The sequence below is a fragment of the Nelumbo lutea genome, chromosome 1 (genome assembly GCF_056320005.1).
Source record: "Nelumbo lutea isolate HS-2025 chromosome 1, American lotus-T2T, whole genome shotgun sequence".
NCBI lineage: Eukaryota > Viridiplantae > Streptophyta > Magnoliopsida > Proteales > Nelumbonaceae > Nelumbo > Nelumbo lutea.
This window is the reverse complement of record NC_142684.1, coordinates 184,413,016-184,427,207: the sequence shown is the minus strand read 5'-3', so window position 1 is coordinate 184,427,207 and position 14,192 is coordinate 184,413,016. Positions and strand designations below refer to the sequence as shown.

General features: G+C 40.7%; 1 protein-coding gene across 4 annotated transcripts; it reads left to right on the top strand.

The window, feature by feature from the left end:
* Positions 1-789: 789 nt before the first annotated feature.
* On the top strand, positions 790-9,733 carry LOC148879734 (uncharacterized). Of its 4 annotated transcripts, none has more exons than XM_088961390.1 (16): positions 790-1,201; positions 2,063-2,459; positions 2,711-2,833; positions 3,685-3,826; positions 3,910-4,214; positions 4,475-4,533; positions 4,662-4,756; positions 5,056-5,158; positions 5,268-5,362; positions 5,432-5,494; positions 7,876-7,951; positions 8,044-8,152; positions 8,263-8,375; positions 8,584-8,642; positions 9,148-9,256; positions 9,451-9,733. In XM_088961390.1, the coding sequence occupies exons 2-16, from the start codon at positions 2,069-2,071 to the stop codon at positions 9,583-9,585; spliced, it is 1,977 nt and encodes a 658-aa protein (XP_088817516.1). In that variant the 5' UTR covers positions 790-1,201; positions 2,063-2,068; the 3' UTR covers positions 9,586-9,733. The 4 variants fall into 4 exon arrangements, with proteins under 4 accessions (XP_088817516.1, XP_088817514.1, XP_088817515.1 ...); XM_088961388.1 differs by having other exon boundaries at positions 3,910-4,229; XM_088961389.1 differs by having other exon boundaries at positions 984-1,201; positions 2,049-2,459.
* The last annotated feature ends 4,459 nt before the right edge of the window (positions 9,734-14,192 follow it).

Here is a 14,192-nt window from a genome sequence, read left to right as displayed (position 1 = left end):
TGTACTCTTTTCAAACTGAGCCTAAACAATCTAGGAATCTCTCACGTGGTAATTTAATTGGGAGCCCAAAAGGGTTAGGTTTTCCAGGTGAGACGTTTAGGTCGGATTTTTCCAATTTAGGCCAAATATGAAAATCATTTTACCCTCGAAAAATATTATATTCAAGGAAATGGCTTGTTGACTTGTTTCCATTCTTTTTCTATGTATTTGCACCCGAAGGCTGTTTTTGAAAAAACCTTCCTTCAACTTTCTATTTCTTATTCACATCCCAAAAAATGCAAATAACAGGAGTATTCTCGTTTAAAATTGTCCGAAACCCCAAATTCATGAATTTACTATTTAACATTTAGGTCGTCCCAACTCCCACGATTCACACGCCCAAATTCCATACACATTGTATGGATACTTTAATATCCTTGGATCGAGTCATAGGTCTATTTTGAATTCGCATTACGGGAAATGTTCTCGTAATGAAAATATCTTCTGATAAGTACGGAAAATGTTTTTAATGCACGTTGAAATGTAAATGTGGGGCGCCCTAGTTGTGTCATTGCAGGTATTTGCAATGCATGGTACAATGTGTATGTGGGGTGCGAATGTAAATTTACTCGCCCAATTCCCTGTGGCCGATTAACTATATGTTTGGCTTTGATGCTAATGTATGGTTTGGAGTACTATTTTTTCAAAAATTGATTGGACGTTTCTTGGGATAATAACTTTTTCTGTTTGATACAATGATACCTATTATCCAATGCCACATTAGTGTCACAACACCGTCCTATTGGCATTAATGAATTGTAGTTTCAGAAAATGTTAAATTTGACATCCGATTTCTAAAATGTGGCTTAGAACACCATTTTTTATAATGTGGCGCTGTTGCTCTAAAAAATAGCAACAATGCCAAACAGCCCTTAAACTGCCTACATGGAGGGTTGGCACCGCTCAAAAGAAAATATAATAGATCAACTGTCACAAAGAGCCACGAGGTTAGAGACAGACACCGACCACGCGAGCTCTACGTTGTAGTAGATCAATCATCAATCCTTATTTGCCAACTCTGAAGCTCAAACCTGCCTTATGTTAGCGGTGCATCTTAACAAGAAAACGGCAGATGTTTAAGCGGCAATCTCTAACAGAAACGAAGAACTACTTCCTTGTCCTCGCCCATGTCTGATTTCTCCTCTTCTTAACTCTCAAAGAGGTACTATTGTTGTTGTTGTTTGTTATTAGTGTTTTCTTTTCCATACTGGTCTCCTCTATGATTGATGAGGTTTCCGCTACAGTAAACTGCCCTAGATCCGTTAGTTCGTTTTTCGGTAATTTATCGTCCCAAATTTGATTTTCTGCTATCAGTTATCTCACAGGAGCCTGTGGTGGGGTTTTGTGTTCAGCCTATTTGTCAACTATAGCTTGCCGTATTAATCTCTAATATTTGGAATATCTATTCCTTCGCTTCATGCTAGTTGCAGATGATTCTGACATGGAAGTTGTAACTCTAGTTAATTTGATCTTGGTTTTATGTTGGAATGTCAACTCTGGCTAAGATCTAAATCAACCAGCTGAGTCTTGTATTCCCCCACTTTAGTCAAACTTGCAACTACAACTTGGTTATCCGATTTCAATGGAATTGGGACATTAGTGATGGTCGAGATGATTTGTGGTTCCCACCAGTGATTGAATTCGACGTCCTACTCTTCCTTGGTTAAATGTTTGACTAATGACCATTGGAACTGTAAGGTTTGAACATTATGTATTTTCATTGTTAATTCACAAGGAGATAAATTAATGTAAAAAATGAATTTTAGCATTCTTTTGTATAGCACTTGGATTTATGTATTATTTAGCAAATATTTTGACTAGGGGAAATATTAAGAACCCATGTGTATCATGAAACATGTACTGAAGTAATAGATAAGCTGAATTTTGAAAATGATTGAAACACCCTTATAACTTGCCATATTTTCATAAACAATCTCTTGTTTAAGTGCTTATAATTTAACAATTCAACCACAATTGATCAATTTTTATGATCCTGAGATATCTCTCAGCTTATCTCTCACAGGACAAGATGGAGAACATGCATTATGCAGAGGAGCTTGTTAAGGAGTTTCTTGTCTTCAGAGGGTTTACAAGTACTCTACAAGCTTTTGAGACGGAGTTGTCAACAGATATTGGAAAAGGGTTTCAAGTGGACAAGATCCTAGACTTGATCTTCTCAGTATACGTGCCCAAGTATCAAGCTGATAAATTAGTGGGTCTATTGAATTTTTTCAAGCAGTGCTTCTCTTCATCCAATGAAATAGTACTCAATCCTACACTATCAAAGTTAGAAGTCTCAATTCTACGGTACTATATTGTTCATGCTATAAAATCAGGCAGGAGAGACAAAGTTGTAGACTTTTTTGGAGCTAATGGCAATGATTTGCTGCAAAGAGGCCAGGACTGGACTCCATGGTTTAGTGGGTCTTTTCTTCCCATCCTTCCATTTTCTTACTTATCTACTTAATTTAGATTTAGGCTACTGTCACCATTCAATCTCTTCATGAGTTGGATTTACATAATCTTTCTATCTCTCTTGCTAAGGATAAAGTGGTTATTTACTTATTTTTATAGTTACTTTTATTTATTTATTTATTTATTATTACTACCTGCTTTGTGATTGCTTGAATGTACCTTCCCCTTATTTTATAGCATGGGATGTTCTTTGCAGCCATTCCATATCTAAAAAACCCAAGCTTGGATCCTCAGTTCCGTGTCTTTTTTTCAAGGGAGTGGTTCGATGCCTTGCATCTTTCTTTCAGAAACTTCTTAAGTGAGATCTTCAATGGTACTCATATCCTTTGGTAGAACATCTTTTTTTTTTTTTTTTTCTCACTTTATTCTGTTCGGAAGATGCTTACTTATTATGTTTAAAGTTTAATCAGTATTCTAGATTTAAGACCATATAACAATCACACGTTAAGGAACTTTTGTTGGACGTCTATAGTTGTTTGTTGCTAAATGGATTTTATTATCCTACTATTGTATGTAATTCTTTCTATTTTAAGATCAGATTTTGATAGATGTTGAGGTGTGGAATGTATCTATCCCCAGTTAATTGATATTATAAGTTAAGTATTCATGCTGGAGAGATTTTCTATGGAATCTCTTGGCAACATCTTTCTTGGGGTTCTAGGCGTAGGTTGATGTTAGTGATTGGAGAGGTGTGATAGCTTTATATGTGGAATGGTGTTTTGTCTTCTGATGGGATGTTGTTTGTTTTTGGGGTGAATGTTTTGTAGGTTTGTTTGTGTGGGGGTTTTGTGGTGTGTTGATTGTTGAGCCGTTGCTTCTCTCTGCTGATTTCTTATCACCTTTCTTGTACTTCTCTTTTTTCTTTTTAATAAAATTTTTCTTTTACTATAAAAAATATATTATTCCTTTTTATAGTTAAATAAGTTTTTTGATCAATAATTTTTACAGTTAAATAATGTCAAAATAGTTTATCATTTTCCAACATTTTTAAACAAAGTATATCAGTTAGATCACAGCAATTTTAGATTATAATGGCTGTTTTACTTTGGCAACACTAGAATTATCATTTTACCACCTCTAGTTATTACTAGAGGATGTCAATCAGTTCTTCTGCAAATTCATCTTATTGCATATATTATTTTCAAAAAAATGTTTCCTTAACGAATTCACGCATCCCTGTCCTATTAAGGATCAGTACTGAGAAGAATACCGTTAAGCGTCTCAAGAAAGACATTAAGCAACTTAACATTAAATTGTCACAACTCCAGGCTTTATTGGAGGAAAAGGAGACCCAACTATGCCAATTAAGGGGGTATTTTTTCGTTCTATATTCATCACTGTTACTAGTTGACATGATGCAAGTTTCTGAATGAAACCAATGTTGCTTGCATTTAGTACTGCTTCATCAGCAATGGAAAGAAGCCTGCTTGAAAAGAATGGGTCTTCACATTCACAAGCTTCAAATGGAACTGCAGTAAAGACCGTAAATGAAGAAAATGATCTTTCATCCAGGGGTTTTCTTGAAACTAGTGCTGTAGCTACTTCCCGTTTACGAGACCCGGGAGTTGGGGAACAGGAGAGGGATGTTTCTGGCCTTACCGAACTTCTGTCTGGTCTGACATCATCTGAATCAGAACGTTACTCAAATTCAATAAAACGTCCTGTTGGAGATGATACAACTAGCCTTCAAACATCTCAAGGTGGCTTCCATTCTGGTCTGTTGCTATTTTCTTTTTGTTCTTAACTAGTAACAGAGATTAAATGAACAGAAAAAAGAAATATAATACCCTAGGTCATAATATGTTCCAAGCCGTTGAGAAGCATTATTCTGCAATGAAAACCATCTTGATGTTCTTCAAAAAAAAGAAATCATTGTAATGTTCTTAGCTATTTGTTTACTTTGATCTCTTTGTAATCTTGGTTTATTCAATTAATTAACCATTTGGAGAGGTTTCAACAGAAAATGGTGGAGAAATGCAGATAGAGGAAGACTTCCCAGAGGTCAAAGTAGACTTCCAGGTATAATGAAGTCATATGAAATGTTTCTTCCCATTTTTGAAACTTTAAACTACTCATATTTGTAATTCATGCTTCCTTCACTTGCAGTTTTATTTTTGTTTTATCTGTCTAAAGACATTGGTTTTCAGGAAACCTTTTTGGGCCATACTAATCCAATTAGTAGATGCCGCTTTTCTGCTTCTGGAAGCAATATTGCAAGTGCATCTGTGGATGGCACAGTCAGGTATTTACTTTTGGAACTGCAGAAGAAACAATGTGACATCCCCTCCACCCCCACTCCAACCTGCTGCTTTTTTTTTGGGTTAACAGTGTAACTTTATTAACTGCAGTAAAAGAATGTATGTACAATGAGGATTGCCTCTTGTTAGGCTAGTTCATACCACCTAACAAGAGGCAATCCTCTTGCAGTCTGATTGAGTTTAGGACTATCTGATTAGTTCTTGCTGCAGAATTGCATTTCCCTAGTTGATCGTTGCAGTCTGATCAGTAAGCTACCTTTTCTTGTTTTTTGTTTTAATGAAGGATATGGACTTATGACTCATCATCCTCAACATCTAGAAATGCAACCATATACTGTGGAGCTGAGATTATGTCACTTGACTGGGAGTGCAAATCTGACCGCTTGGTATGTTAAATACAATATGTTTGAAATTTTTATTATTCGTAAATTGTGTTTAGATAGTTGTGATATTAGAATCATGCATTCCAATTTTAATTGCTCTTCTTGATGATAGCTATTCATAGGCACAGCTGATGGTGGCATTAAAGCATGGAATGTTGATGCAAAGAGAGTTGTATGCGATCTTCACACAACTGAAGCATATCCAAGGTCCTCATCACACTTATCTTTGATGAAGATTCTTATTTTGGACTTGATCTTCATTTTCTTTTATTGCAGTGTCTTGGATCTTAAATGCAGCCCCGTGGAACCAATATTTGTCTCTGCTGCATCATCTAGAGGGTATTCTCTTTTGCTTCTTATCTTTATCCCAAATCATCTAAAATTCTAAGTAGTTGAATAACTGGGAAGCTATCTTTATAGTAAGTTCTTTTTAACTTTATATAAACACGATCTTGTAACAGTTTTATTAATGCTAAAGTTATAATCTGGTTAATGTAGGTAATTTTTAACTTTATATAAACAGAAAGTTGAGATACAATGCACATCACACCACCCTCTAGTTTGCCTGATTGAGAACTTTCCTTAATAGCACCTGCAACCACCGAAGGACCTAATTAATATAAGAGCAACAGATACCTTGGACTTTTACTGTTAAATATAATCTCGGTATCTTCTACGAAATGTTATAAAAGGGCCATTGTTTAATACATTGGTAAATTCTTGTGCTGACAAGAATGATAATGGTTCAAGTCTGAGGTCAGCCACTTTGTGCAAAAATGCCAAAAGTTAGGTCCATATCCACTCCACCACTCTAAAGACTATAGATAGCTGGAAGCCTGGAACCAACATGGGTAATGGCCCTTTTTTAAGAAACACTGTAAGACATATGTCATATTCCCCCTCTTAACATTGAAATATACCAGTCAAAAGAGAAAAAGAATTTTACATCCAAATTTGTCCAACCTCTCCTGAGACAGTATCTCTATGTCAACTTGGACAAACCAATCCACGGTAGAACATTTGAAAATAATCTGTCTTGTCATAGAACAGCAACATAAGTCTTGGAAAGCAGTATTGCATGGATATGGACATGGGAACCAGAATTTGACATGTGTGTTTACATAGGGGTGCAAGTTGGGTACCCGATGTGAAAAATATACACACAGCATCAGGCTCGGACCCTCAGGCTGGGCCTATTCAAATTTTAATAAATGCACAATGCCTCGACCTGAGCATGCCCAAGTTGCAACCAATACAATATTTCATCCACTTAGGTGCGTCCATGCAACACTGCTGAAAAGTTAGAACTAGATGAGTGGATACTATATTAGAAAATTGTAGAACAAGACTGCCACATTAAAAACTTAATGAACTACCAAATCATCACAGCTGAACTCACTAACACCACCAACTTAAACACCTTGTATTGGTCTCAATGAGAATGATTTAAGGAGAGTTTTTCTACCAGGAAAATTTTGGGAATATTGGGGAGGATTTGTCCTCTGAAGATTTGATGGCAATACCAATGCTTGCAAAAGGAGCTACTAGGCATTAAAAATAGTGATGATTGGTAAAATCAGCAGGGTGTTAAGGAAAATTGAAATTCCCTTGTCTAAGAATTTATTCATACAAACACATCTGAAACATTTGGTGACTTTACTTCCATTTAATGGTTTCTTTTGTCCATTTCTACTTATGAATGTGTCACCATTTGCAAGAAAATAGTGAGATACCATTGTGATTTTGAGGAATGTCTGAGTTGTAGCTCATTCTTCCATAATTGTGAAGTGATGACAGCATCCTCCTATCAGGCTGTCCCAAGTAGTCTGGGGTTGCTTTACTACCAGTGAAGCAAGCATTTCTTGGTGACCAGAGAAACTGATTTTTCAGAGATTAATATTTGTTAAGTAAAATTAATGAAAAATTACATATATTGAAGTTTTAATGATTTTCTGTAGAATTTGCTACACCATCAATATTATTGTTACCCTTTCTCCAAAAAAAAAAATCATGATGCTATTAGCTTTTAACATGACAAAATCCTACTAGTACAAATGATATAGGGCAAAAGGATAAAATCATACTAGGATGTACGTGGTAAGAAATTAAGGATCTGATTTATGAGAGAAAGTCCTACCTAGGCATCACCTTAACAAGAATTCGGATTAGCTGAACGGATGGTTGTTCAGCAGGCTGTGGAACCAATGATGAGGTTCCACGCCAGTAATAAATTCATGGGCCCTACTGTGAAAGGTGCGGGCCCCATGTATTTATATACTGGTGTGGAGCTTTATCATTGGTTCCACAGCCTGCTGAACAGCCATCATGTTCAGCTAAACCTTGCTCCCTTAACAACTATGCCAATGACCACAACTGCTTCTTCTAGATAAAACAATGTTGGAGGATGTTTGTTAATCTTTTCTTCTTTTCCTTTTTGATTAGTAACTGGTCAGATTTTATTAAAGGAAAAGAATAAAGAAGTGAAAATAGAGAGCTAGCCCACTTGTTACCCTCCCTATCAAATTAGAAACTCCCAACCTACAACCACTTGGTTAGTCTACTTCATAGCTGAACAAGATGATATAGAGAAAATTATAATCAACATTATGATTTTTTTTTTTTTTTTGGGTTAACAAGTTTCTGATTCATTTAGTTATTGCAATCCCTCTCTATTTTGTTTTTGGTTGCACAAGATTCTTATGTTCTATTGTTTTTGGCAGCCGTGGCTCAAGATATGTTGATAAAATGGGGTTTGCTTCATTAACCGTTTGGAACATGAAAACATGGAAGGCTATGGTATGAGTTTTGGTTGTCCAAGAGATTCACATTTTGATGGTTGGTTTGAACTAAATCAGTTAAGTTTTATCAAAATTTTGCCTTTCATGAAGACAGTCCTTCCTCTCGGTAAAGATCATCCAGCAGTTACTTCTCTTTGCTTCAATCACAATGGAAAGATTTTAGCAGCCTCTGCAACCGATGGAATGATTCATATGTTTGGTATCCTTTAATTAGATTATTGTCATTAGGTTTTGAATAAGATTTAGCTTTCAGTTACGCACATGCATTTCTGTCCCTCATACATGTGTGTCATCCTTAACAAGTGGAAGACATGTCAGCTGGCCTACAAATCACAGGATGGCCTGCCCATGATTCTGCAATGAGCTCTCTCCTTTTTGGGCCTGATGAGACAAGCATCTTCAGCTTGGGTTCTGATGGAAAGGCAAGTATTTTTTGTCCTGTACCATTCAATGTGTAGCTATTCCAAATATTTGGATGGTGTTTTTTTTTCCTAAAAAAACAAAACAAAAAACAAAAACAGGAACAGTGTTTCAGTAAATTTTTATCTGAAAATTTCACAGTGGTGGGTAGTTCCTTTCCTAGCTAAAGTGAACATGGAGAAGTTTATTAAAGTATGTCATTCATTACAGATATTTGAGTGGAGCTTACAGAACCAAGGCCAAGTTCTTTGGTCAAGAGATTGTAGCAGGTACATCAACTATTTGCACCTCCTCCACATATAGTAACTTATTTTGTTTATTACAAGAGTTGGATGCGTTTCTAATTATAATTTATAGTAGAATAATTCAATGGTCTCTAAAATCCTGCAGATTGCAACATCTTTAACTTGGTATAGGCATGGAGATGATTTTGATAAATGGACATAATATTTCACAATGATTCTATCTCCATGTGCTGCCTGACATTTAAAGCTTATTTTCAAATGCAATAATTTGTTAGTTAATATTATACTGATTTCAGTTGGCCAGTGTTTTTTTTTTTCTGAAAAAGGTAAGGTAAATTTATTGATAGAACTGGTGCTGAAAGACCTGCAGATGTCTTCCTTGAGAAAGTTTTCTTTTTTCTTTTTTTATTCTGGATTATTGGAACAGCACACTGCTAATTGTTTCACTTCATGCTGATTGTTCTTGTGGTCCATCTAACCCATTTCTATCTTAAGGAACTCATGCAACCTGGGCATAATTGATATGTAGGTTCTGCAACCCTGACAGTGCTGAAATCTATAGACATGAAATGGCATTGGATGCTAGTGGGAGAAGACTACTTGTAACAACCAGTTCAGTGAGATCACCCATTTATCAGGTGAACCACCCTTGACTTTCTTTTACCCTTTTCTAGACAATTGTTGGATTGAAGATTGAATTTCAGCTTGAGATCTCTCTTGGTGGGTCTTCAATCCCTGTTTGTGTGTAGCATACCGGAAGCACAAGGCGGTTTTTCCTAATCATCAATCCCCTTGTTAATTTCTTTTTTCTTTTTTTCCTTATCTTTTGCAGGTCCAAGGTCGTACTGGTAATCTAAAAACACTTCCACATAGTGCAGCCATAACAACAGTTGATTGGCATCCCACATTGCCCATCTTTCTGACTGGATCTGCTGATCATTCGGTCCGAGTTACCTCCATTTCTTGAATGTTTTTGTATTAATTTATTATTCTTATTATTAACATTATTATTTTTAAATGTTGGTTTGTGATGTATAGGTAATGAAGACTTTGATTTGTAAACTATTTCCCTTCTTATATCAAGATTAATAATCTGTTTAGTTTTTTGGCCTTCACTTATCAAGGTTATTCATGTCACCCTTGCTATTTTTTCTCCCTTTCCCCTTTCTTGCTTCCACTTTAACTCTCTCCTTCCATTCTCCCTTCCTAATAGAGGTGCTCATAAAAAACCAAAAAATCAAAATGAACCGATGAAACCGAATTAAAATATTGGTTAATTGAACCGATTAATTCAGTTTCGGTTTAATAATTTTGAAAAACCAAAGGATCGGTTGGTTTTCAGTCAACTAAAAAACTAGTAATTAACTGAACCAATCAGTGTACATATTATATACGTATTTTATATATATATATATATATATATATATAATAAACTAAAAAGTCGAAGAACCAAATCGATAAAAAACCGTAACCAGCCAATCGGTTGATTCAGTTCAGTTTTGATGAAGGAAGATTTGGCCCGACCTCACAGTTATGCGACACGTGGCAAAAACAATAGTTCGGCACAAAAGCAAGCCTAAAGCGCAAACAAGGGGACACCAGCGGACCGAACTCCCTACTGGGGGCCCGAACTCACCCTTGGTCCCAAACTAGAAAGCAATCCGAGCTGGACTACCTTGTAACAGTTCGGAATACACCTCGCCAAACTGGCCAACCTTGTAACAGTTCGGGATACACCTCGCCGAACTGGCTGACCTTGTAAACAATTCGGGATACACGCCGAACTGGCCTACCTTATCAGTTCGGGATATACCTCGCCGAACTGGCCAACCTTGTAACAGTTTGGGATACACCTCGCCGAATTGGCCCGCCCTATACATACCTCCGAACTCAAGAATTCGCCTCGTTCACCACTCCGCATCACCTTCTGGGCACCAAAACCAAACAAGTCGTACCATGCTTGACACTGAGGAAGTCCGTACCCGAGGGCGCCGCACCCGACTGACTTGGGATCTGACGCTTGACGGTCGCACTCTAAAACGGCCACCTGCCACTGTCACCTGACACTGCCATCTCCAGTTAGAGAGACGGTTAGGCAGTGGCGGTTTTGTCCCAGTAGAAAGGACGACGGCTGAATTGACAGACGCAAGAGTAATCATACCCGACCTGACAAGGGCCTCGAAGCGAGTGCGCGAAGTGATTATAAGAACCCCATGCCCCCCAACAAACAAGGTATGTGAACTTTGCGCTATCTGGTCTACACTTTGCCATTGAGAGATTACTGACTTGAGCTTCGAAGTTATCACACCGGATTCCCCCCCGGAGCTCTCTTCTTTCCCGTTTCAGGCTCCCCGACGCTCCAACTCAGAGGCGAGTTCATTGACAGCTAAGACCGGCCGGATTGCGCTCCATCAATTGGTGTTGTCTGTGGGAAAAGCTTCTAAAAACCTCCCTCTAAATCTCTTCTACCTACCCTCCTTCCAAAAACTCCAACACTGAAATGGCCTCCTTCAGCAGTGCCGGACGTGGAACCGAAATAGCCACTACCGGAGAGCAACTTCATGCTCCGGCGGTGTGCATTGGGCAGTTCACCATCCCCCTTTCAGTGGATGGGATCCCAAGCTCGAATGTGCCACACGCGGTGGCACCTCTCCCACTACCCATCGAAACGAACTTCACGGAACCAACTGCTATCCCACTAGCAGCCTGCCAAAACCAGATAGATGATCTGATGCAATGCATGCGGGCAATGCATGCCCAAATGCAGCAGTTCCAACAGCACCAACTCCAGCAACACCAGGTGTTGCACCACCTCTCCCAACACCATTATCAACAACAATTCCCTTAGCTACCCTTGAACCAGCCGCTCCCCCCCCCGACACCCTGTTTCAAAGCCGGTCAAGGCCTCCCCCCAAGGTGGACGACCTCACCAAGGAGAGGCTTCCCGACCGCAAAACCCCCCTAATAGTCAGGCCTCATCCCCGGGCCGAAAGCAAAGAAAGATCACCCCCGCCTCGCAGCTCGCGGGTGGGTCAAGAACCTCGCCAACAAAGTCACCTTGGTGCTCCAAGCCCGAGTGCGCCAGCCCTAGGCCCACTCAAAGAAGACGCCGACGAAGTCGTCGAACTACTACTCGCGTGCTACCTGAGCTCAGAGGCAAGGAAGAAACGAGCTCGGGCGAGGTAAAAACCGTTCCCATTCTCTCAGTTCCTTCCCCCCCTTTCAGCAGAACTTTTGGCAGTCCCCTTGCCTAGAGATTTCAAACTCCCTTCTCTGGACAAGTATGATGGGTCCTTCGACCCCAACGACCACGTCGACGCGTTTTAGTCGCAAATGCACCTCGCTAGGGCAAGCGAGTCGTGCATGTGCGTGGCCTTCACCACCACCTTCAGAGGGGTGGTCCGCACCTGGTACCGGAACCTAGCTTCCGGGTCAATAAAAAGCTGGCCCCAGTTCATGCAGATCTTCACTGCGCACTTTGTCACCAGTAAAAGGTGTCCCAAAACCGAGGAAAGTATCTTCAGGGTAATCCAAAGAGAGGGAGGACCCATCCGGAGCTACATCAAACGGTTCAATGAAGCATGTTTGCAGATCCCTCAGTTAGACCCCGCGGTACAACTCGCCACGACCAAAAGAGGGGTGACGCACAAAGAGTTCAAATGGCACATGGTGGCCAGCTAGCCAGCAACCGTGGCCGACTTCCTCAAGCTCGCGGACAAGTTTATGAGAACAGAGGAAGAGATCAACTAGAGAATCGAAGGCGGGGTTGAAAAAAGAAAAAGAGAGGGCGAGCAACCCTCCAAACCCGGCGATAGAAGAGGCCATAACCAAGAGGCGAAGCCGATCCAGCCGTCCCGAGCTCCCTTAGCAGTTCGGACGGATTACACGCCATTGAACACAAGGCGGACCGAGATTCTGAAGACGATCAAGGACGCGCCTTACGTAAAGTGGTCACCTCGCCTGAAGAGCAACCCCAATGAGAGGAACAAAAATTTATATTGTAGTTTTCATAAAGATCACGGTCATAGCACCGAGCAATGTAATAATCTCCACGACGAGATAGGACTCATCCGTCGTAGGTGCTTAAGAAATTTTATACACTACGACAATGGTAATAAAGCAGGTCGGCAAGGGGAACACCGGAAGGATGTCCCTGAGCCAAGCAATAGACCGGCCGAAGTCTTGCAGCGACCTCCCCCAGAAGAAAAGGCCAGTCCGGGGAACCATCCACGTGATAGTGGACAGTTCGGTGGTGGCAGGATGCACTTCGGCGGCAGCAAGGACGTCAGTTCGCGAAGCAGCCCGAGAGGAGCAGAACCCTCCCAAGAGGCCGAAGAAGGAAGAACCGATCTTTTTTATAGAAGACGACGCACGAGGTGTTCACTACCCCCACGACGACACGCTCGTCATAAAGCTAAGGATTAGCGACTTCGAAGTCCGGCGCGTGCTAGTCGACTCAGGCAGTTCAGCGGACATACTATTCAAATCGGAGTTCGACCAATTGCAGTTGTAGAAAAGCGATTTGGAACCCGCTCACACTCCTCTGGTAGGCTTCAGCGGAGAGGAAGGCCCTTGGGAAAAATAACAGTACCTGTGGAAGTCGGCACATGGCCGTGCGCAGTAAGACTCAACCACGATTTCCTGGTGGTCGCGACCCCCTCCCCATACAACGCCATAATAGGGCGACCAATTACGCATATTCTACGTGCAGTGGTCTCCACCTATTATCTGGCAATGAAGTTCCCAACGGACTTCGGGGTGGGGGTAGCGCGGGGTGACCAACTCGAGTCCCGCAAATGCTATGTTGCCGCCCTAAAGGGAAAAAACAAGGCAGCCGACGACCTCGAACTAGAGCGACCTGCGGAGCAGGGCGAGGAACGAGCTTCGCCCACTGAGGAAACAGTCGCAGTCCCGACCTCGGCTACAGATTCGACGCGAACTCTATAGATCGGCGCCTCCGTCAAGGAGCCTTTGCGATCTAAACTTGTGAGTTTATTACTCTAAAATTTAGATATTTTTGCATGGTCCACGACAGATATGCCCGGTATTGACCCTGGCCTCATAACTCACAAACTTAACACTGACCCTGTAGTCAGACCCATTAGACAGAAGAAACGCAACTTAGCCCCAGAGCGCTGGAGGGCGGTCGACGAAGAAGTCAAAAAGCTCCTCGCAGCGGACTTCATAAGGGAAGTTCATTACCCGAGCTGGGTAGCCAACCTAGTGCTGGTGAAAAAAGCCAACGGCAAGTGACGCATGTGCGTCGACTACACCGATCTGAACCGAGCTTGCCCAAAAGACTGCTTCCCCCTACCCCGAATTGACCGCCTCGTTGACGCAACCTCGGGACACGAGCTGCTAAGCTTCCTGGACGCCTACTCAGGCTAAAACCATATTAAGATGGACCAGTCCGACCAAGAAAAAACCAGCTTCATTACCGAGTTCGGCCTGTACTGTTACAAGGTCATGCCCTTCGGGCTAAAGAATGTTGGTGCGACCTTTCAAAGACTTGTAAATAAACTTTTTCGGCCTTTAATTTGCACGAAAATCGAATGTTATGTAGACGACATGGTC

Coding starts and splice junctions, on each gene's coding strand:
- LOC148879734 (XM_088961388.1), top strand. CDS start 2,069: ATGGAGAACATGCATTATGCAGAGGAGCTTGTTAAGGAGTTTCTTGTC. Junction 5,363..5,431: donor ACAACTGAAGCATATCCAAG/GTCCTCATCACA, acceptor CTTTTATTGCAG/TGTCTTGGATCTTAAATGCA. Junction 9,257..9,450: donor TGAGATCACCCATTTATCAG/GTGAACCACCCT, acceptor TATCTTTTGCAG/GTCCAAGGTCGTACTGGTAA.